This window comes from Dipteris shenzhenensis, chromosome 16 (genome assembly GCF_047967505.1).
Source record: "Dipteris shenzhenensis isolate YYH24624 ecotype China chromosome 16, Dip_SZ_1.0, whole genome shotgun sequence".
In the NCBI taxonomy this organism is placed as follows: Eukaryota; Viridiplantae; Streptophyta; class Polypodiopsida; order Gleicheniales; family Dipteridaceae; genus Dipteris; species Dipteris shenzhenensis.
The window spans coordinates 50,180,321-50,201,720 of record NC_141611.1 but is presented as its reverse complement, the minus strand read 5'-3'; the positions used below and the strand labels follow the sequence as shown (position 1 = coordinate 50,201,720).

At 45.7% G+C, this 21,400-nt stretch overlaps 1 protein-coding gene across 4 annotated transcripts in view; it reads left to right on the top strand.

The window, feature by feature from the left end:
• Nucleotides 1-21,400, top strand: part of LOC147893080 (histone-lysine N-methyltransferase ATX4-like) — a 110,427-nt gene that overhangs the window by 9,584 nt on the left and 79,443 nt on the right. For all 4 annotated transcript variants that reach the window (XM_087387458.1, XM_087387456.1, XM_087387455.1 and 1 more), the window contains exons 3-6: nucleotides 4,997-5,225; nucleotides 5,787-5,915; nucleotides 6,246-6,314; nucleotides 6,427-6,495. In XM_087387458.1, coding sequence (XP_087243584.1) covers nucleotides 4,997-5,225; nucleotides 5,787-5,915; nucleotides 6,246-6,314; nucleotides 6,427-6,495 — 496 coding nt within the window. The remainder of the gene's footprint in view (nucleotides 1-4,996; nucleotides 5,226-5,786; nucleotides 5,916-6,245; nucleotides 6,315-6,426; nucleotides 6,496-21,400) is intronic.

The window sequence follows — 21,400 nt, the reverse complement described above, 5'->3', positions numbered from 1 at the left end:
TGTGGGATAGTTTTCATCCGCCCTGAGGCACCTCTTTGGAGGTGCCACATAGGGGCCAGCAGGGCGCCTTGGACCCGCCTGGGTTGGGAGGCTAACCAGGCCTCCAACCAGGTTGGGTGACCTGATCTGCTGGTCAAGTTTCCTTCGACCCTGGTCAGCCAGGTCAAGCCTGGCTGGTTGGCCAGGTTGGCTGAGGCGGGCCCTTATAAATAGGGCTCCTCCTCCCATTGTTGTATCATCTTGCATTTGAGGTTTTGCCCAGCAGTAGAGGGCCTTTTCCTGAGTTCAAGTGCAGTCTGTCTGTCTGTCTGTCTGTCTGTCTCTCTCTCTCTCTCATTTTGCAGTTTTTCTGCTCGTGGTGTGTGCTCTCTATTTGCTATTTATAATCCGCTGCACTCTCACATTGTATCAGAGCCAAAGGTTGGCTGAGATCTGAGACCTGGAAAGCGTTTGGAGCCAGCAAACTGCATGGAGATTTGGGGTGCTGCTTGGAGATATTTGTCTAAGTGTACAGAGGCGTGGACTGTCAGGGTGTGCAGCAGTAAGGGATGGCCTGTTTGAGGGAGTTTTCAGCATGGAGAGAAGGCATTGTCAGGGCAGGGACAGTGAGGACGTGAAGGTATTGTAGGCAGCAAGCCTCTTCAGTGTCTTGGCCAGCCCTCTTCTCTCTTCCTCTCTCACTCCCCTTCCCTATTTTCCTTCCCACCCACCCTCCGTTTTCCGAACTACTACTTCTTTTCGAAATGGCAACCTTGTTTGAGATGGTTGAGAACAAGGTCAAGATCCGAGTGTTACCCACCTTTCCAGTGGACTGGTGATTGGATGGCAACAATTATGGTGTGTGGAGAGTTATGATGGAGTTAGTGTTGCAGTCCTATGATCTTGTAGACTTCATCTTCGTGGGGGTTCTGAGGCCAGATCCTCTTGAAGCAAACCTAGGGAATCGGGATCTTGGAGCAGAAGGATGCCGAGAATTTGGCTCAGCTTTGGTTAATGCAAGGGTACATTCTTTGATTTTCTTGAATTGCACTCCTTAGATCATCAATCATGTTAAGCACATGACGGTACCCAAAGGGATTCTTGAGCACTTGGCATCCCTTTACAACAGAACTTCTGCCATGAAGAGAGTCGCTCTTCAGGTCCAGCAGATTCACATGGGTATACTTTCTGGCTTTGAAGGCCTTGGCATATTCCTGGTTTCAAGAGTGGTGCACTCTCGTGGAGAATGAATTCGGGTGAACCGTGAAAGCCCTTAGGGCTGATAAGGGTGGTGAGTTTTGCTCACAAGTATTTGACATGTTTTGTGCAGAGAGAAGGGCATCCGGCGAGAGTTTACAAACACAAGTCCTGCCTCTGAAGCAGCGGTAATTGAAGGGACGAGCAGGATAGTACTGGAGAGGTCTCGGACGATGCTGGTGCATCGTGAAGTTCCCCAGTTTCTCTGGGCAGAGGCTACAGCAATGGAGGAGGCAGTCCACATCCTTAACCGTTCTCCAACCTTGGTTGTTCCTAAGGTAATCTTTGAAGCATATTTTGGGGGGAAGCCTGATCTCTCACTTCAGAGTGTTTGGTTGTGATGCCTACATTCACATTCCCAAGAAGCAGAGGGGGAAATTGGATGTCAAATCCACCAAGATGATCTTTGTTCGGTTTTATACCCTACGAGGAAAGAGATTGTATTTAGTAGAGATGTTGTCTTTGACGAATATATACCATCCTCACTGGTTGATGAGCCACCCATTCTTGGCAAGCTAGTCGATGACAACAACAGTGCCTGCCATTTGAGAAGAATGGGACCTGGGAGTTGGTTCCAAGACCCAAGCATGCGGTTTGCCATTGTGTCAAAACTCTTGAAGTTCTACGCCTTGCCACTACCACGTTTGATGATATGGTGGCTCTACTCATTGAGAAGGACCGTCAATAATAAGGAAGCCATTCTTGTCTCTCCTGGTGATCAAGCATTTGCTTCCACAAGCAAATGGAAGACCAACAAGAATATTATTTGCAAGTTTTGTAAGAGAAAAGAACATATTGAAGCTAATTGCTTCAAGAAGAAGGAACAGGAACAAGAGAAGCACCATGCCAATCTTCTTGTTGAAGAACAGGCGGAACCTGAAGAGCCCCTTGAGGAGATACATGCACGTTTCAAGCAGCTGGTCGATGACATGGGAGGCTCAAAATACAAACCCTAATGAAAACACAGCAAGAAATTGCTTCGAAAAGCACTTGTGGGCGTTGTGACTGCTTTGAATGCTGGAGCAGGTCCAAAATATGCAGGTCAGTTCACCAAGACAGCTCTGAATCGATGTAGCAGGTCACCAAGCTGAAAAACGGTCGATATACCTATGCTGGAAGCCTTAGAACAGCTCGGAGATGCCTCTGTTGTAGGTGGTTGTGCAGCAGCAGCCTCAGAACAGCTTCGAAATGCCTATGTTGTAGGCGGTTATGCAGCAGCAGCTCTGAAAACCCTAGATTCAGCAATAGAAGGATTCAAGGCGATCTCAAAAGTCCAAGGTCTAGTGAGCATGGGGGGAAGGTCTCCTAATATGATTTGTGTCTCAGTGTGCTGGCGAGTGAGTCGTATGTTTGGCTCGGGTCCTCATGTTCGCCATCTCCATAAGTGTTGTTGGTCGATGCTATCTGGCTAGAAGAACTCAGTGATCATGCTCTGATAGGAGTCTAACTGTATGTCCTGATTTCGCCTACATGGTCGGAGCAACGACTCCCTGTGTCGGCTGCCGAGCATCTCTGATCTGAGTAGGATAGGGGACTTGATAGGGGCCCGAAACCATCTCTGAAGTGGCAATGATAGCGACCTTTGATCTCGTAGTACACGAGGCATCTAAAAGCGAAGTGCTTCTCTAACTCAAGCTTCTGGTGATCGCATAGGGTGCAGATGCGATGCCGTCTCTGGGTATGCCCTCCGCCCTACCACTCTCAATACGGAGTCGGTGTGATGAAATATGGAACTCTCCGATTGATATCCTCAAGGAGTAGGGGAGGTTGATCCGTGTGTATCTTGGCGGATCGTGAAGCCCTCTGCTGATCTAAGGCAGTGGTCTTTGTAAAGGCGTAGCTTCACATGGAGCTCCCGAGGTGCCAACCAAAGAGAACCTCATGTGGTACTTGCTGTAATGATGTTGGAGAATCTAAGCTTGTACCCTGGTAGGACTTGATACCTTTTTAGACCTCCCACGAAGTGGAAGAATGGAGAACTAACCGAAGAATCCTGAACCAAAAGAGTCAATGATGTATATCCAACTTCATAAAACAATGCGTGCTTACGAATGTACTGATAAATACTCAGATCAGGAGCAATAGACCCGCCAAAATATCTCAACCCTCAAAGTCCCATCACATGAAGACAAGTTGCTGTGCATTGGTAAGCTTAAGTTCTGTTCTCTGCTCTGCACTTCTTCTTGCTGCATGCTCCCTATGAGCTTCAGCAGCCTTCAACAACTGCTCCACACTGCCCCCATTGGGGCTATTTTCAGGGGAAGGGCATGCCGACTTAGCCACATCTTGCAGACTTAGTAGTCAATAAAACTGCAGACCAGTTCTGTGGGTTCCAGATCTGCAGACTGCCCAAAAATGGCCCACCAGTAGACTGCTGGCCGACCTGGAACAGGGGCTACGTATTCCCCCCCCTGCCAGTGTTTTCCAGGTCCTCCATGCTGGGCCAACTTGCCCACACTTGGGCCCGTCCAAAGCCAGCCTACATAGCAGATCCGCCAGCCTCTCTTCTACTGGATCTTAAGCCAATCTCCATCTCTTGCATTCATGCTTTGCTGTGCCCATGTGGAAGCTTTGCCTCCTCCCTCATGTGAGCCTGAGATTGTTCTTCCATGCTGCCCCATAGACAGTCATGTCATCGCTTGTTTATGCTATCCTTATGTGAGCCTATATGCTGACCATATGGCAGCCTCAGTGGATGTTTCTTTCTATCCAGGTCTACCCATATGGCATCGTCCTCTCATACCCGCATGGCAGCTGCTCTGATGCCCCATTCCTGTGTAGGCTCCAAGTCCCTGTGCTTGAAGTGAAAGGGGTTAGATTTAGTGCGAGGGAGTGAGTGGTACAGCTTCCATCTTCCGGGAGACCCGGCACCTATTCAGGGATACTTGGCAAGGTCCTTTTGTGTATTTGATGTATCATGTATTTAGTAAGCACTGGGTTCGCCCAAGAGACTCCACGGTCTTTAGAAACCCAGTATAGCTGCTTATGCTTGGGCACTGATGACGACATAAGTGTTGCTTTGCTTGCTAAGTATGTCTTCCTTTTGTTTTTCAAAAAATGTTGCTACTTCTTTTTTCTTCTCTTTTGTTTTCCTTTTGTGTTTTAAAAAAATTTGCTACCTCTTGTTTCTTCTCTTTCGTTCTCTGTTTTATTTTCTTTGTAGATTTTTGGACTTTAGAACAACAAAAAATCTAAATTTGTAAGATTGGATATATCCTTACAAAGGTATACTTGGCAAGGTCCTTTGTACTCGTACTAGTAAATTTATTTTATTTTGTACTTGTCCTTGTCATTTCTGTGGAAAATCTTCATTATTCTGAGTGTTATAATAATTGTATTACTATTAGCTAGTAGCATTACTTTATTTTTCTGAGAAAGCTTTGGATAAGTTGGTATCCGAATTATTCGCCGTTGGAAGAATGGAAGAAAATGTAGCGACAGGCTGATTGATAGGACCTGAACCTGTAATGGAAAACAGTAAAGCTTTCACAGATGTGACACATTGTCCTTGGAGACACTGATATTGATTTGTTGCCAAAGCGACTACTTTTTTCTTTCTGTCTGTTGCTCAGTCTTTTGTTCTTTCTATGTTTATTATGTCACTGGAATGACACCTGCTTTTTATTTGCATTCAGTCTTGTTTCTTGTTATTGTCTCTTTTCTTACTGTTGTAGTGTCAATAATAAACATCGGAACTCTAATGAATTATGGCTTTAGAGTTTGCCACTCTTTCTTTCTTACGATATGAGTTTGCTTTCAGATTTCAAGGGCAGACTTTTCTCAACAAGAGTCAACCAAGTGATTTCAAGTTGGCGATTGTTGAAGCAACACTAGCAGATTACGGTTTTGAGGAATGCGAGGAGCGTTCTGGAAATTGTCATCCTTCAGTGTACCCATTAGAAAAGTTAAAAGTTTCTGCTGACCATTATGAAGAAGGTGATGATCTCATAGATGCTGCAGAATCTCCACCAGAATCGTCTTCCAAGCAGGTGTTCAACTCTTTTTGTTTCCTTCGCTGATGCCAAATGTCAAACGAGACAACTGCAAGTTTCTGACAGCTAGTTTGGGAGAGAATTATTCTTGGTTTGGATAGTCTTACCTCATTTCACACCTCATTTATTTATTACCGAGTTTTCAAAGATAGTTCTAATTGCTAGGATAGTGATTGGCGTTTCTAGCAATATTTGGGAAGAAAGGTCGCATATTGTGCAAGCTTAATCCACTAGCATTCCATAAGATATGCATGGTTTTGGGATGGGCCAAGTTCTTGTTTACTTATTCAGCAAACGTCAGGACCATAGTCATGTACCTATCGCAACTGCGAAATTCTGAATTTGACACAATTCTCTTATCTGTAACCACTCAGTGTGTATGTTTTATCTAGGATGAATGCAATGCACACCTCAAACACAAACATTTTCTGGTAATGCATGAACACAGTGGTAAGGCATAAATAAATTAGGTTAGCTGAATTCCACATGGTACTGTATATTGTTAAAGCTGATCCAGTGCTTTAAGAGAAGCTGACTTTACTTTCCTTTTCTCCCCAGGTTTCCCATGCGGAAAATGAAAGGAGGAAATTATGTAGCAGCTGTGGGGCAAGTGTCTCATTGAAAGCAAGCTCCAAGAATAAAAGCTGTCAATCTGAAAGTCAAACTCTTTGCAAATACTGCTTTAAGGTTCATTAGAATTTTATCACGAATAGTTTTTTTGTGTTTCTCATGCCATCCTATTTTGGGAAAGGCTCGAGGGCTTAATTTCTATGTTGTCCTAGTTTCATTAGTTTGCATATATGTATGTATGTATGTATGTGTCTGTTTGTTCATTTACTGATTTTTTGCCTACAGATACGTATGTTGTTTCCGCTTTTGTTTCTGTTTGTATTCAGGTCAAATTTCAGTTGTGTTAGTGTAATACATTCTCAGCTAACATAGATATGATAACGGTTCACTTTTGCAGCTGCTTACCTCACCAGCTGTATACATATTAACTGCTGAAATTGCGTGCAGCTATACAAGTCTCGTCAGTACTGTGGGATTTGCAAGAAAGTCTGGCATCCAACCGATAAAGGAAATTGGGTATGCTTTTTGTACTCTAGGAGTATATATGGTCTTGTATGGCTGCTGCATGAAATCCATTGTATTCCTCTTATCAAGTGCAAGTCCTTAAATTTCTAAGTTTTGCTTTCAGGTGCAATGTGATAAATGCGAGATCTGGATTCATGCTGAATGTGATAAAATCAGCAGCAAACATCTCAAGGTTACAAGAGTTTAGTTATTAATTCTGCTCTTCCCTAGTGGCATGCATTTTTCTATTTCTATTTCTTTCTTTTGTATTCTAAAGGGGGGGAGAAAAGATGTGTTGAAATTCATGGAATTTTAATGAAGCTTTCAATGTGACAAAACAGAGAGACTAGTAACACTGGAAAATGGTTACACCTTAACTAATAATCTTGATTTATCAGGCAGCGCTCCTCATGTGGCAGAAGAACTTTAACAAGCTACACTGATGCCCCATATAATCTTGCAATCGTGGAAGTAAGCATTTCAACACATAATCAAGTCCAGACTCCTCTCCTCCATCTTAGGTAGTTTGGGGCTGGGACATGGGAGGGGTCGTGGTTGAGGTGTGGTGCTTGGACATGTTAAACATTGGCTTTGCTACTCCTTTGAGAACACATGCCAAATCATCAATGGCCACTTGTTAGAGTCTTGAACTTGCATGTCATGAGCTTAGAGATGATTTGATGAATCTCTTGTTGTTTCAACTGCAAGAAGAGGCATCAACTGAGTATTGATATGGCAGTAAAGGATCGATGTCTATGCCCCCCGAACAGAACAATCTGGAGACTGTGCATGCCAGCACCGCTCATTTCCATATTATAAGCATGTAACCGTCAAAATGTTCAGGTTGCGTATTTTGCAATAGCTAGCTTTGTAACTGCTAGAAATGAACCAAACAGCGGGTATCCTACGCAACGGGAATTCACCTAGTAGAGTTTGACTACGGCATTCAAAACTTATATACTTCTGTGTACTCAAGAAACATATGTGTGTGCAAGCCAGTAAATGAACAATGCTCCAAGAGAGATAGAGAACCAACAAAATAGATATTTCGTCCATAACAGGACACAATACAAAAGAGTCCAGAGTCACACCAAACTGTGGTCCTTTGTCCTTACCAAAAGTTGTCTACTATCTCCTTGGCACTCCTAGATCCTTGAGCCTGCGTTCTCATGGTCAAGCTTCTGTAGACTTTAGTCACCGCGCCTGATCCTACACCTTACTGCTCTGAATGTCTGCCTAGGTGTGCAGCCTCTTCCAAGCTCTGTCTGCAGCTCTTCAGCCCTTATTTGTCATCCTAGATGTAGGCCCAAAGAATGCTGATCTGCTTCTCCAGTCCACTGGATATTTGTGTTAGAAGTCAAATTCCCCCACCTGTATGAGGACATGCGGGGGCATGTGACTGTGAGGGGATCATGAGGAGCTGTCATGGGCTGCAGCATGCAGCGAATAGCTGCGCAACAAAGGCTCCAGGGCGGGTAATACAGGCATGGAAGCAGCAGCAAAATAGAACCCCCTGGCAGCCTATTTATAGGCTGCCCAAGGGGTCGTTTTTCATGTGTGATGGTGATCCAGTGTTCCAGTTTATGATACACTTAGTATGCACGGACGAGTAGTACTGGAGTCTTTATCTACTCCAATAGATCGCAAGGCATCATCAATCTATTTTATTCTCAACACACAGTCATTCACAGACATATCCTACATTCTTCCATCTGACCTCTGCGAACGCCCTCTCGCTTCACCCCCCTGCCTCGCTCTCCTCTCCTCCCCTCGCCCTCCCTCGCCCTCCTTGCTGCACACCTCTGCCAGCCTTGACTCCTTCCCCCCCCCCCCTAGCCTCGTGGGCGACGGCCCCCCCTTTGGTGCTGCGTGTTCTCCTCCCACGGCCAGTGCTTGGCGGCGTGCTCTGCCCTGTGTGTGATGGCCGGGAGGGCTGCAGCTCCCCCCTCCCTTCCCCCCCCCGCTCCCCCAACTGAGCTTTTGAGCGTGGTGGGGCTAAGCTCTTTGGTTGCGGCTGCCCTTGGGCAGCATGGTCAAGCTGCTTAGGCCACCCCCAAGTCAGCGGGCTCCCCTTGGGAGTGTCTTCTCAGGCTCCCAGGTGTTGGGTGTTGGAAGCAATGGAAGCTCAAAAATGGAATCACAATCGAGAAAAAAGAGATGCTGTAATAGATTGCTGCAAAACTGAAGTGTGGAGGTCCAACATAACAAAACCCTAGGGCTAACTGCCCTAATTGGGCTAAGTGTCCTAACTGACCTAGATGGTACATAAACTAACTGTACCAATAGTCCTAACTGACTATAACTAGGCCTACAAGGCTCATACCAAGGTATAAGTGGCATCTATGGATAGCCCATGAGATGGCCTACAAACCCCCCTCCATGGTATGGGCTGAAGTATCCTGGACATGGCTCAGGATACCTAAATATCTAGTGTCATGGCTGCACATGTTCGTCCCGTAGGGATATAGCAACCTATGATTGTACAAAGTACAACATATTAAGTTACAAAAGGTACTAAGTTTAAAGCTTGCCGAAAAGCCTCAAACTTAGGTCGAGGTAGAGCCTTCGTAAAAAGATCTGCCAAGTTGTCTTTAGTGGGAACATAAGATAACTCAATATCACCTGTTGATAATCACTCTCTGACATAGTGATAGTGAACCTCAATGTGCTTTGTGCGAGCATGGAAAACTGGATTCCGTGCAACAGCCAAAGCACTCTGACTATTAGTGAAGATGACGGTAGGAGCAGTCTGACATGCACAAAGATCTGCAAGTAGCTTCCGAAGCCAAACACACTCTACTATAGCTGTAAAAGCTGCTCTGTACTTAGCTTCACAGCTAGAAGTAGCAATTGTACTCTGCTTCTTGCTGAACCAAGAAACACATGAAGTACCAAGCATAAAATAGTTCCACTATGTGACACACGAGTGTCAAAACGACCAGCCCAATCACTATCAATGAATCCATGCATGAGAAGTGAAGTATCAGTCCCATAAAGAAGGCCTAAATGCTGAGTGCCTTTAAGATATTTGAAAACACGCTTCATGGCATGCCAATGGTGCATAGATGGACTGTGCATATATCTGCTCAACTGTGAGACAACATACTGTAGATCAGGTCTCGTATGGCATTTTTAAATCAAACAACCAACTGCCTGCTAATAGAGAGTAACATCACATGTACCGCTGCCATCCTCAGAAAAGAAGTGAAAACCAGTCTCTAATGTTGTGGATACTGCCTTGCAATCCTCAAACTGAAAACGCTGCAAAAGCTGTCCAATGTACTTGGATTGTAACATCAAAATGCCCCCCTCACTGCTAGCAAATTGAATGCCCAGAGAGTAGTGCAGAAGACCAAGATCAGACATAGCAATTGTCTGCTGCAAATCAATTTTAAAATCTGCAATTTGTTGAGCATGTGTCCCAGTTACAAGCATGTCATCCACATAAAGGACTAAAATCAGCAAATCAGTCCCACGCTTGCGGATGTAAAGGGTAGCCTCTGTAGGGCTGTTCTGAAAGCCAAGTGTGAGCAAATGAGAATGAATTCTTGAATACCAAGCCCAAGGTGCCTGCTTCAATCCATATAGGGCCTTTTGCAAGCGGCGTACCTTGTTTTGAGAACCTTCAACCTCAAAGCCAAGAGGTTGGGAAACATAGACCTCTTCCTGCAAATGCCCATGAAGGAAAGCTGTCTCAATATCAAGCTGATGTATCTGCCAATGAAAGTGGGCAGCAAAGGCAATAACAATGCGAATGGTAGTGATTCTGGAAGTGGGAGCAAAAGTCTCCTCAAAGTCAATGCCATGTTGCTGAGCATAACCCTTAGCAACAAGATGGGCTTTGTAACGGTCCATTGAACCATCAGCTTTCCGTTTGATCTTGTAAACCCACTTAGTTCCAATGGCATTCTTGCCATGAGGCAAATCACACACTCCCAAGTGTCATTCTGATGGATAGAATCCAATTCAGCTTGCATGGCCTTCATCCAACAATCATTCTGAAAGGCATCTTGATGACATAAGGGCTCTTCATTGCATGCGGTAGCAACCAAAGCATAAGCAACAAAACTAGCATGCTCTTTCCGGACAGCTGCCCTCGTATGGGCTGGCAGAGGAGTATCTTGTTTTCTGTCTTTTAATGTGTCAAGGAGCCAACGGGGTACCTTTTTGGGCTCTTGAATTTCTGCTCTTTCCTGGTCAAGAGTCCTGTGCAAATGATCTTGATCAATGATAGGCATATCAGGCTGAATTTCTGGCTGCACATGTGGCTGCAAATGACCAACAGATGGAGGAGGTACAACCTCAGATGGAACATCATCCTGAGCATCGGATGGAAACAAAGGCATCTAGTTGTGAAATATGTCTGGGGCATCAACATTGGGCTGTTTTTGACAGTCCAGCAAAGACATAGTGGAAGATTCATCAAACACAACATCCCGACTGACAAAACACTTGCTTGTGCGGGGCTGATATAGCTTATAGCCCCTGCTCTTTGAACTATACCCAAGAAAAATGCATTTAACAGCTTTATCATCCAACTTAGTGCGTCTCTGTGAAGGCACATGAGCATAAGCTAATCATCCAAAAGTCCTCATGTGGGAAATGCGAGGCTTATGACCCGTCCAAGCCTCATAAGGTGTGATAGTCTGCAATGCCTTTGTAGGACATCTACTCAAGATGTAATTTGCACACATGATCGCATCCAACCACAACTTATTAGAACATGCATTTGGCCATTTCCATCACTAATCTATTCTTCTGCTCAGCTAGGGGATTCTGTTGAGGAGTACAAGCCACCGTGCATCGATGATTGATGCCACAGGAATCCAAAAAAACAGCAAACTCCTTCGACATGTATTCACCCCTCCGGTCTGTATTAATGTGAGCAATGTGCAGCCCACTCTCATTCTCAGCCAAGGCAATAAAGTCCTTGAAGCATGAAGAAACATCAGATTTGGATTTGAATGCGAAAATCCAAGTGTAGCTGGTGAAATCATCAATAAAAGTAACAAAATAGTAGAATCCCCCAAGAGCTGCAACCCTCATGGGTCCACAAACGTCACTATGAACCAGATAAAGCTTGCGTGGAGCACCAACTCTCCCATCCTTGGGAAACGCAGCACGGTGCATCTTACCAAGTAAGCATGGTTCACAAACATGTTTGGTAGGCATATGCATATATACAACCATATCTTTCTTATATAACTTCACAATGGCTCCACAATTGAGGTGTCCAAACCTCTCATGCCACAAATGAGTATCTGCCATGGTAGAATCAATAGCAAAGGCATGTGCATCGGCAAGTGCAGCATCATCATCTGAACATCTTCCATAAGCATCAAGTCTATAAAGACTGCTAGACAATGTGCCAGTCAAAACTAGGGTAAAGGCATGTGTAGCATCATACAATGCACACCTCACACCATCATAAAATAACCTGAAAGCCACATGTAGCAATGGCTGAAATAGAAATGAGGTTCTTATGAATGCGTGGAACATAAAGCACATGCTCTAGAGTGACAATACCACTAGAGACAGAAGTAAGAGTAACTTGCCCAATACCTTTCACGGTATATGATGCATCATTGGCACATGTGACACTGCCCTCCTTAGATGTAAGCTGCAATGAGCTGAATAACTTCCTTTAGGAAGTGATGTGCTTGCTAGCACCACTATCAAAGAACCAAGCATCCCGAACATTTGAAACTGCCGTACAAGCATCATGAACATCAGGATTATACTGACATGTAATCAAGAAAGCCCAATGGTGGTCTTGTGTGAAATTAGGAGACTCATGTCGATCTTCTGCACTAGAAGAACCAGATACTGCAAGACCAGAGTCTTTCTTTTTCTTTTCAGATGCTATGTGCTTCTTGCATTCAGAAATATCATGCCCAGGTTTCGTGCAATAATTACATCTCTTCTTCTTTTTGTTATCCCCTGAAGAAGAGGCGCCATGTGAATGATCAGCATGGGAATGAGAGGGCTTTCCAGCTGAAACCTTGCCTTTGCCTTTTTGTTTGTGATGGGCAGCAAATGCTTGTATCACTAGCCATAGTAGCATTGCGATTCACATGACTTTGCTCCTCCTGAAGAAGAGGAGTAACAAGTTGGTCAAATGAGAAATGATTGGCATCACCCCCTGCAACCAACCTCAATGTAGTAGCAAAGCCTTGACATGAATCAGGCAACCCATCAAGGGTATTAGAAACCACCTGAGAATTAGGCATAATCTCATCAATGTTGGCCAACTGCTCTTTCAAATTCTTCACATTAGTGAGATAGGCATCCATGTTACCACCCTCATCAAGCTTTAAATCTTTCAACTGCCTGCGGAGATAGGCAACCCTCGCCTCATTCCGCACTTGATACAAAGATGCAAGCTGATCCCATGCTTGCTTAGCGGTCTTGCAAGACCGAATATGAGGGATAATAACCCGTTTCACTGAAAGAGAAATCAAGGCATGTGCTTTGGCATCACGACCATCCCACTGAATTTGCTCCTGTGAAGGAGGCAAAGCACATGGAGCAGGAGCTGCAGGTGTCCTAGCAGTAGCATTAGAACAAGACCCATCACCTGAAGAAGCAGAGGCTGTAGGTGTAGCACCAGTAACAGTGCGTGTAGGCCTGGCCTCAGAATTGGAAACAATATGCCATAGATTCTTGGCAACCAAAACATGTCCCATCATGTATGACCACATGGGATAATTGGTGCCATCAAGCTTGTCATCGGCCCCAATCACAGCTTGAAATGCTGGCAAAAAAGGTCAGTACAGATTCCATACAGCATTAAATGCTGTTTGAAAGAGCCGTACAGAATCCGCACAGCATTAAATGCTGTCTGGCAAGTCCATATAGGCGTGCAGCAGCCTTAAATTCGCATGTGCGAAATCTGTACAATCCGTACAAGGTGTACAGAATTTCGTACAGATGCTGCCCCGATTTCAGTAGAAAAAGCTCCAAAGCACCGATTTCCTGCGTCAAAAGGAAAGCTCCCGCGACAGAAATGCTCGAGGAGGTCACAAGTCCTCATAGATGTGTAGAAAACCTCGAAAAGCTGAGCAAATCAGCAAGAATGAGGGCTCAAAAGGCTGCCAAACAGTTTGAGAAAGTTGTCAATGACTGAGGGGATGGATTCCCGACCTGCTCTGATACCACTGTTGGCTGTTGGAAGCAATGGAAGCTCAAAAATGGAATCACAATGGAGAAAAACGAGATGCTGTAACAGATTGCTGCAAACTGAAGTGTGGAGGCTCAAGGGAGAGCCAACATAACAAAACCCTAGGGCTAACTGCCCTAATTGGACTAGGTATCCTAACTGACCTAGACGGTACATAAACTAATTGTACCAATAGTCCTAACTAACTATAACTAGGCCTACAAGGCTCATACCAAGGTATAAGTGGCATCTATGGATAGGCCATGAGATGATCTATACCAGGCCACCTCTCAGTGGCGACCCTTTGCAGCAGAGCAGCAAATCAGCAAGAATGAGGGCTCAAAAGGCTGCCAAACAGTTTGAGAAAGTTGTCAATGACTGAGGGGATGGATTCCCGACCTGCTCTGATACCACTGTTGGCTGTTGGAAGCAATGGAGGCTCAAAAATGGAATCACAATGGAGAAAAACGAGATGCTGTAACAGATTGCTGCAAACTGAAGTGTGGAGGCTCAAGGGAGAGCCAACATAACAAAACCCTAGGGCTAACTGCCCTAATTGGACTAGGTATCCTAACTGACCTAGACGGTACATAAACTAATTGTACCAATAGTCCTAACTAACTATAACTAGGCCTACAAGGCTCATACCAAGGTATAAGTGGCATCTATGGATAGGCCATGAGATGGTCTATACCAGGCCGCCTCTCAGTGGCGACCCTTTGCAGCAGAGCAGCACACATTTGCTGCGATTTCCGGAGGTAATCGATGCCTTTCTGGCTGGCTTTTGAGGGGGGTGTCTTCACTGGAGATCCTTGCCTTGAGAAGGCCGGTGGTAGAAGGCTTCTCATCCCTTTGTGAACCCTTTGGAGGTACTCTTGAAGCTTTAAGGCATCTTCTCTTTTGCTGTCCTCGCTGGTGCTTCATTTGCCCATGAGAGCTGCCCTCAGATGGCGGTGGTAGATTGTTGGAGCTTTTGACCAAGGTTTTTGAAGGCTCGTGCCTTCGCTCTCTTGTTGGAAGTTCCCCTTTTTTTGCTGTCTTGTAGCCCCTCGTCTTTTTTCCCTTTCGTTTCCTCCTTGCAGCACAACGTTTGTGTTTTCTTGTGAGGTGTGTTAGAAATCGATCAACACAGGGTACACACAAATGAAGACTGATAGAATAGCCCAAGAGCTCACACAGTGTGTGGTGTGGGTGGAATCAATGCTTCACATAGATGTGTTGTGCAGACTAGCAAATAGACCGTGATCCAAGCTAGTATAGAATCCACCAAAACAACATAAATTTTCGTCCGAAGCTATGGATACAATACAAAAGGCAGATCTAGAATTCCACCAAATGGTGGTCCTCTGATCTCACCAAAAGGTTCTCCTACTATTTGCCTAGTACCTCTAGGTCTCTAGGCCCGCGTGCTCCACCTCGAGCGTAGGTAGACTCTTTGTCCAAAGATCTCAGCACCTTGCTGCCCTGGTAGACAGCCTAGGGTTCAGTCCTGTAAGCTAAGTCTGCAGCACCTCTGGTCCCTCCTTCACGTCCTGGATGTGGGCCCATGGAAGGGTCTCCTGCTGCTCCTCTCTGCTCAGTTCCTTGTTGTCTTGCTGGATGTGAATTGAGGCCAAGGGCATCCCTTTTATAGGAGCAATCTTGCCCCAAATCGACCGACCCTCTATCCCAAAATAGCCGACCCATGAGGGTCTACTGGCCAACCTAGTAGCCCCCTCCATGGGCACTCTTTTCTAGGTGTTTCTGGGTCTCTTTTCTAGGCGTCACGTAGGGGCCAACCCCTCGGTCTGCTCCATCTCGGGCTTGGTTGGCTGGCTTCAACAACCCCTTCTTCTGGCCAATCGTGCTGTTGTTCTTTCTGCCTTGTTTCTGGGCCTGTTGTTGCAGGCCATAAGCCTGCCTGCAATACATGCTTCAAGTGCACCTTTGCCCTGGGACAAGCCCACCTTTTTCTAGCTGTGAGGTCCTGCTCACGTGGCACTCCCCTCTCCCTCTTATCTCTGGGCAGATGTTGCCCTAGTCTCCCTCCCCCATGCTTGGGGGCTTACAAATGGGGAGGTGACCTTTTCAACACCCCCTCTCGGCTACACATCTCGGCCCAATACCAACACGTCGATGACGTTGCCCCATCATCTCTCATGATGAAACCCTATGGAACAATTTGGTATCGATTTCGGTTCTTGTCTTTTCAACTAGTGGCTCTTGCTCCTCCATGTCCGATCTTGCACAGGCAAGCCATCCTAATACACAGGTCCATCCAAGGTAGCACCAGATGGCTACCACCACCTTCAGTCACGTTCCCGCCTTCAAACTCGAGCAATCTTCATGCCACCATCTTCCAGCTATCCTCTCATAATGAGTGAACAACTTGAACAACCTGGAGTCTTCCAGGAACCATGCTCTTAGGGTCTGTTTCAACCCGTCGTCCCTTTGGCAAGGTCCGCAACAAAAGGACCATCTTGAGAAATGAAATCCCAAGAATATTTCCAGATCTCCTGGACCATAAACTCTGATTGAGCTCTCAAGCAAGTACTCTTTTGGCATTAGTACACCTTGTTTATAATCACCTTCTAGCAATCTGCTTCCGAGATTCGAAGAAGCACCTACACTTTCCCTTTTGGCTTCGAAGAACTGGCTTGAGTCTACCTTCTGACCAACCGATGCTAGTTGATCTCTCACCACCTTGACCTTCGTCAAGTGGTGATGAACTGAATCTCCCTCATCCATATCTATGTTGTAGAGTTGATGTTGAAGAGCCAAGATCTGGGATGTATTATTTGTCTCATACAAATCCTTTAGAGTGGCCCACACCTCTACTGACGTGTCAGATATCTGGATATGAGGAATTGCTAAGTCCTCCGTAGTCCCTATATCATGGCCAGGGCATGGGTCTTACAAGCTTCGAGTTCATCTCCATCTACCGGTATAAGTAACTCCCCCTTGTTGTCTAGCACATCCTCCGACTTCGCCTCCTCTCCCGTTGTGAGCTTCCACAGTTTCCGAGCAACTAAATGACTTCGGATCTTCACCTCCAGATAGGATAGTTGGTCCCATCTAGTTTCCTAGACTCTCCAAAGTTAGGGCTAGTGAAAGAAGGAACACGATTGGAGAGGAGGAAGGAAGAGCAGTGGTTGAAGAGGCTTTTGCTTCTGAAATTGACATCTTTGCCGCTATTACACACAGCAAAATCACCATCATCTGTAGACAAGAACTTTGTACACACTTGACTGAACCTAAGTCACCCTCCTTCTTGCAAGGGCACAATCCTCGAGTCGTGGAAGTCGATTCCCTAGAGCCTTGGATCAAGGTTTTCCTTCAGCAAGGTCCCTGCCTTCATGCTCCCACTATTGTGATCCTTCTATTTGGCTCTGATACCATGTTAGAAATCGACCAACAGAGGGTACGCACAACGGAAGACTGATAGAATAGCCCAAGAGCTCACATAGTGTGTAGTGTGGGTGGAATCATAAACTTCCTTACTTAAATTGCTTCACATAGATGTGCTGTTCAGACTAGCAAATAGACAATGATATAGAATCGACCAAAACAATTTATTTTCGTCCAAAGCTATCGACACAATACAAAAGACAAATTGAGAGTTCCACCAAATTGTGGTCCTCTAATCTTACCAAAAGGTCCTACTATCTGCCTGGTAGCTCTAGATCTCTGAGCCCGCATGCTCCAGCTTGAGCGTATGTAGACTCTCTGTCCAAAGATCTCAGCACCTTGCTGCCCTGGTAGACAGCCTAGGGTTCAGCCATGTGAGCGAAGTCTGCAGCACCTCTGGTCCCTCCTTCACCTCTTGGATTGTTTTACCAGGTCAGTGTTTACAGTGCATGCAAATGGGACACTGGGCCTGGGTTTGTAGGAGAGGTCAGAGCAGGGATGCTCCCCGTGATCTGAGCAGCGGACTACTTGCCTCGAGGGAGTGCACCATGGGACAGGTCAGTGGATGGAGTCCCAGACACCCTGGGTAGAGCCTTCCGGAGGGGCTTGAACCAGGGTGAAGCGGAGGAAACCCAGCAAAAACACCTTAAAGCAGCGACGACGTCAAGCCATGCAGCGAGAGCGGAGGAGGCAAGAGTGTGAGGCCACTCCTTAACGGCAGGGGTATCTGGCTCCTCCCTAGCCTAAGGGGAAGTAGGTAGAGGTGATAGGAGCAGGCCACCCCCGTGTACAAGAGACCGGGACTTCTGTTGCTGCTCAGGCAGTCCCATTGGCTTTAGTAGGTTGGCCATGGGTAAGCCCAACCACTATTCTTTTGATCCGCTTGTTTCCCTATTCTTGCTAGAGGAGCAGAGTCGTCAAAACAGGGTTGCTTCTACTCATGCAGATCAAGCTTTTGCTAGGGATCATAGGGGCAAAAGAAAAGGGGGGTAAATTACAGCAAGCCCAAACCTACATATTGTCCTCTTCTCCTGCTAAAAGAAACACTGCAGTTATTGCAAGAAATCAGGTCATGACATCTTTGAGTGCCGGAAGCGTATTGCTTCTGAGAAGCAGCAGCAGGGACAGCCAGGACAGCAAGATCTTGCTGTCACAAATACTCCAACTGCTAATGTCACAAACACATAGGCAGCCAATCTTGCTCATGATGAGTGGGCATTTATTGTGGAGTGAAGCTGAAATGGGCAGGTGCATGCTTAAGGGAAAGTCTTTGCCCAATAAATTCTGGTTGGATGGAATTATGTGTGCCAACTATGTGCTCAACCGAGCATCCACTCGGGCATTGAAGACCATGACTCCCTATGAAGCATGGACAGGTCATAAGCCTGTCATTTCTAACATGCTGGTGTTTGGGTCTCTTGTGTATGTGCATGTACCCTCTCAATTGAGGCATAAGCTTGATGATAAGGCTATCAAATGCATCTTCATTGGCTACAACTCTCAAAGCAAATGTTACAAGTTGTTTCAGCCTAGCACATGCAAGGTGATTGTCAATAGCCCTTTACCTTGGCTGGACTGTAAAACACAGCCTTCACTGGAAGCCTTTGATGTGTTTGATTCTATTCCACCTTTCATAGATACAGATGCCACAGTACAGAGCACCATGCCACATGCTTCTACCAACTCCAATCCTCCTCCCGTTGCTCCTGTTCAGCTTGATTTTTCACTGTCAGATGGCCATGCTATTGAGCAAGCAGTTCAAGAGAAGAGGGCTGTCATGAGACAGCAAAAACGAATCTCTCATTGGCTTTTGGATACCCTCAGGGACAGCAAGCAGGCTGAGCCTTTGCCTGCCCGCACTAGCAGATGTAAGGCAATTTTTTGGCTGTAGCTTTGATTGCCACTGCCTGTAATGATTCCATTCAAGCAAATGGCACATGGCACTTGGCACTTGTGTGATTTGCCTGTAGGCAAGCGTGCCATTGGCACAAAGTGGGTTTACAAATTGAAGCGGAAAGCGGATGGCAGTGTTGATCGCTACAAAGCTTGCCTTGTTGCGAAAGGTTATGCCCAACAGCATGGTATTGACTTTAAGAGACATTTGCTCCCACTTCACGCATCACGACCATTTGTTGTGTCATTGCTCTTGCATCTCACAAGCATTGGGAGGTCCATCAGTTGGACATCAAGACCGCCTTCCTTCAAGGGGATTAGTGGAAAAGGTCTATGTCACTCAGCCTCTAGGATTTGAACTTGTAGAGTCTGAAACTAAGGTATGCAGGCTTAAAAAGGCCCTTTATGGTTTGAAGCAGGCACCGCGGGCATGGTATGCCTAGATACATTCTTTTTGGCTGTGCCTTGGGTTTCAGAACTGCCCTACGGAGGCTACTCTTTATGTTTGGAAGAGTGAATCAGAAATTTTGATTTTGATTCTATATGTGGATGACATGCTTATCACTTGGCCAGACCTGCAGAAAATTGCAGATTTCAAGGCAGCTTTGCAAATATCTTTTGCCATGACAGATATAGGCCGGTTGCACTATCACTTGGGCATCCAGTTTGCATATGTTGAAGGGGGTATAATGATGAGTCAGTCCAAGTACATTGGACAGCTCTTAGACTGCTTCAGTTTGCAGGTTGCAAGACAGTTTCTACACCATTGGAGCCTAGCTTTCGTTTCTCCTTCGAGAATGGGAGTGCACCGTTTCATGCCATCCTTTACTAATAGGTTGTAGGCTGCCTTATTTATTAATGTTTTACTCGTCCTGATCTTCAGTATGCCGTCTCCCAGTTGAGAAGGTACATGCACATGCCTAGTACATAGCATTGGCAAGTAGTGAAGCAGGTCTTCCGTTACTTGAAGGCCACACAAAATTTGGGGCTGTTCTATGGTGATATGAGTCTCCACTGGTCTTGTATGCTTTCACGGACAGTGACTGGGCAGGTTGTTATGACAAGAGAGTGTCTCACAGTGGCAATTGTTTCATGCTTGGATCTTCATGCAGCCTATAGTTGCTACTTCCAGTTGTGAAGTAGAATAGAGGGCAGGCTTCACAGTGGTCAAAAGGTGGAATCCAGTCAGCTGGCACTGCTGACACTTGGTATGCTACCCTGCAGCTTCAAAGGTTTCATCACCACTATGACAACAGGAGAAAGGATCCCCTGACATTCGAAGAGCGTGGGCCCTTGTTACTGCAGGAGGAGGCCTGGGAGAAGTTGTACAACAAGGATGACAATAAAGCACTTCTTGTGAAGGAGAAGCCCGGTAAGGGCAAGCCCAAGGAATCGAAAGGCAAGGAAGACTTAAGAGAAGAATCTCTTGGCTGAGCAAGAAACAACCCTTAGTTGCCCTTTCTTTTACAGAGGCATAGTACTGAATTGCTTGTACTGCAGCATGCGAGACGTTGTGGCTCAGGGGGATCCTTGAGGATATGGTCGTGATGCCCTATAGGCCATGGTATGTGCCTTGTAGGCATAAATATAGGCACTTGTAGTGTAAGTGCCTTTTAGGCCACATAGGACACTTAGTCCTATGTGACACCTAGGACACTTAGTCCTAGGTCTAGGTACTTGTACCTTGTACTCCTTTTTTCATTATCCTAGTTGACGTGAGGGCTAAGACTCGTGCGACTCTTTGCTACCTGCACTCTCTCTTTCATTCGATCCTTCAGTGGTATCAGAGCGGAGGTAGATTTGTCTCCTGCTCACCGGATTTGTACTAGCGCTCCTTCATCCGTACAGTCGTAGGGTACGGATGACCGTACTCACAGCTTACTTCCGTACGTATCTGCGCCACCGTACGTTGGATTCCGTACATAGTACATGTTCAGTACCTACACTACGTACTTGTCCGTACCTGAGCCACCGTACGGCTCCATACCTGCATCTCCGTACATCTTCCGTACAAGTGTACGGAAGGTCTTGTAACTGGTTCGTACAGTCTCTGTACTTTGTACATGTACCGTACATTGGATTCATGTACGGGTATCCGTACTGTCATCGTACATCTTTCGTACATTGTAGTACACGTCTCCGTACAACCGTACACACTGCATCTGTACAATTGTACATTAGATTTCGTACCTTCGTTGTACGTTCCGTACAGTTAGCGTACTCTGCATCCGTACAATTATACGCTCTGTACTTGCTTCGGGATTTGGTACAGCCTTTGCACGTGTGAAATCATTTGCAGAGTATTCTTAAAATTTGGGGCTTTTGAGGGCTTTTGCTCTCCTTATCTTCCTTCTACTGTTTGAAATCTTCTCAAGGCATTTCAACAGCTTGGAAAGCCTACATTTTGAGGTCCATACTTTGGGACAGGTGCACTTTTGTAGACAATTTGTGGACAGCAAGTCCTAATTTTGCAGTTGCAAGCCTTGAGGCTATTTTTGGGATTTGGTTTGCAATTTCGCTTTTGATTGCAATACATTGGGATAGATTGGAGAACATTGAGTCACATTTGCAGGACATTGAGTCAGATTCGCATATATTGGGTCACATTTGCAAAAATTTCAGCAAAATTTGGGGCTTTTCTGCATTTGCCCTTTTTTTG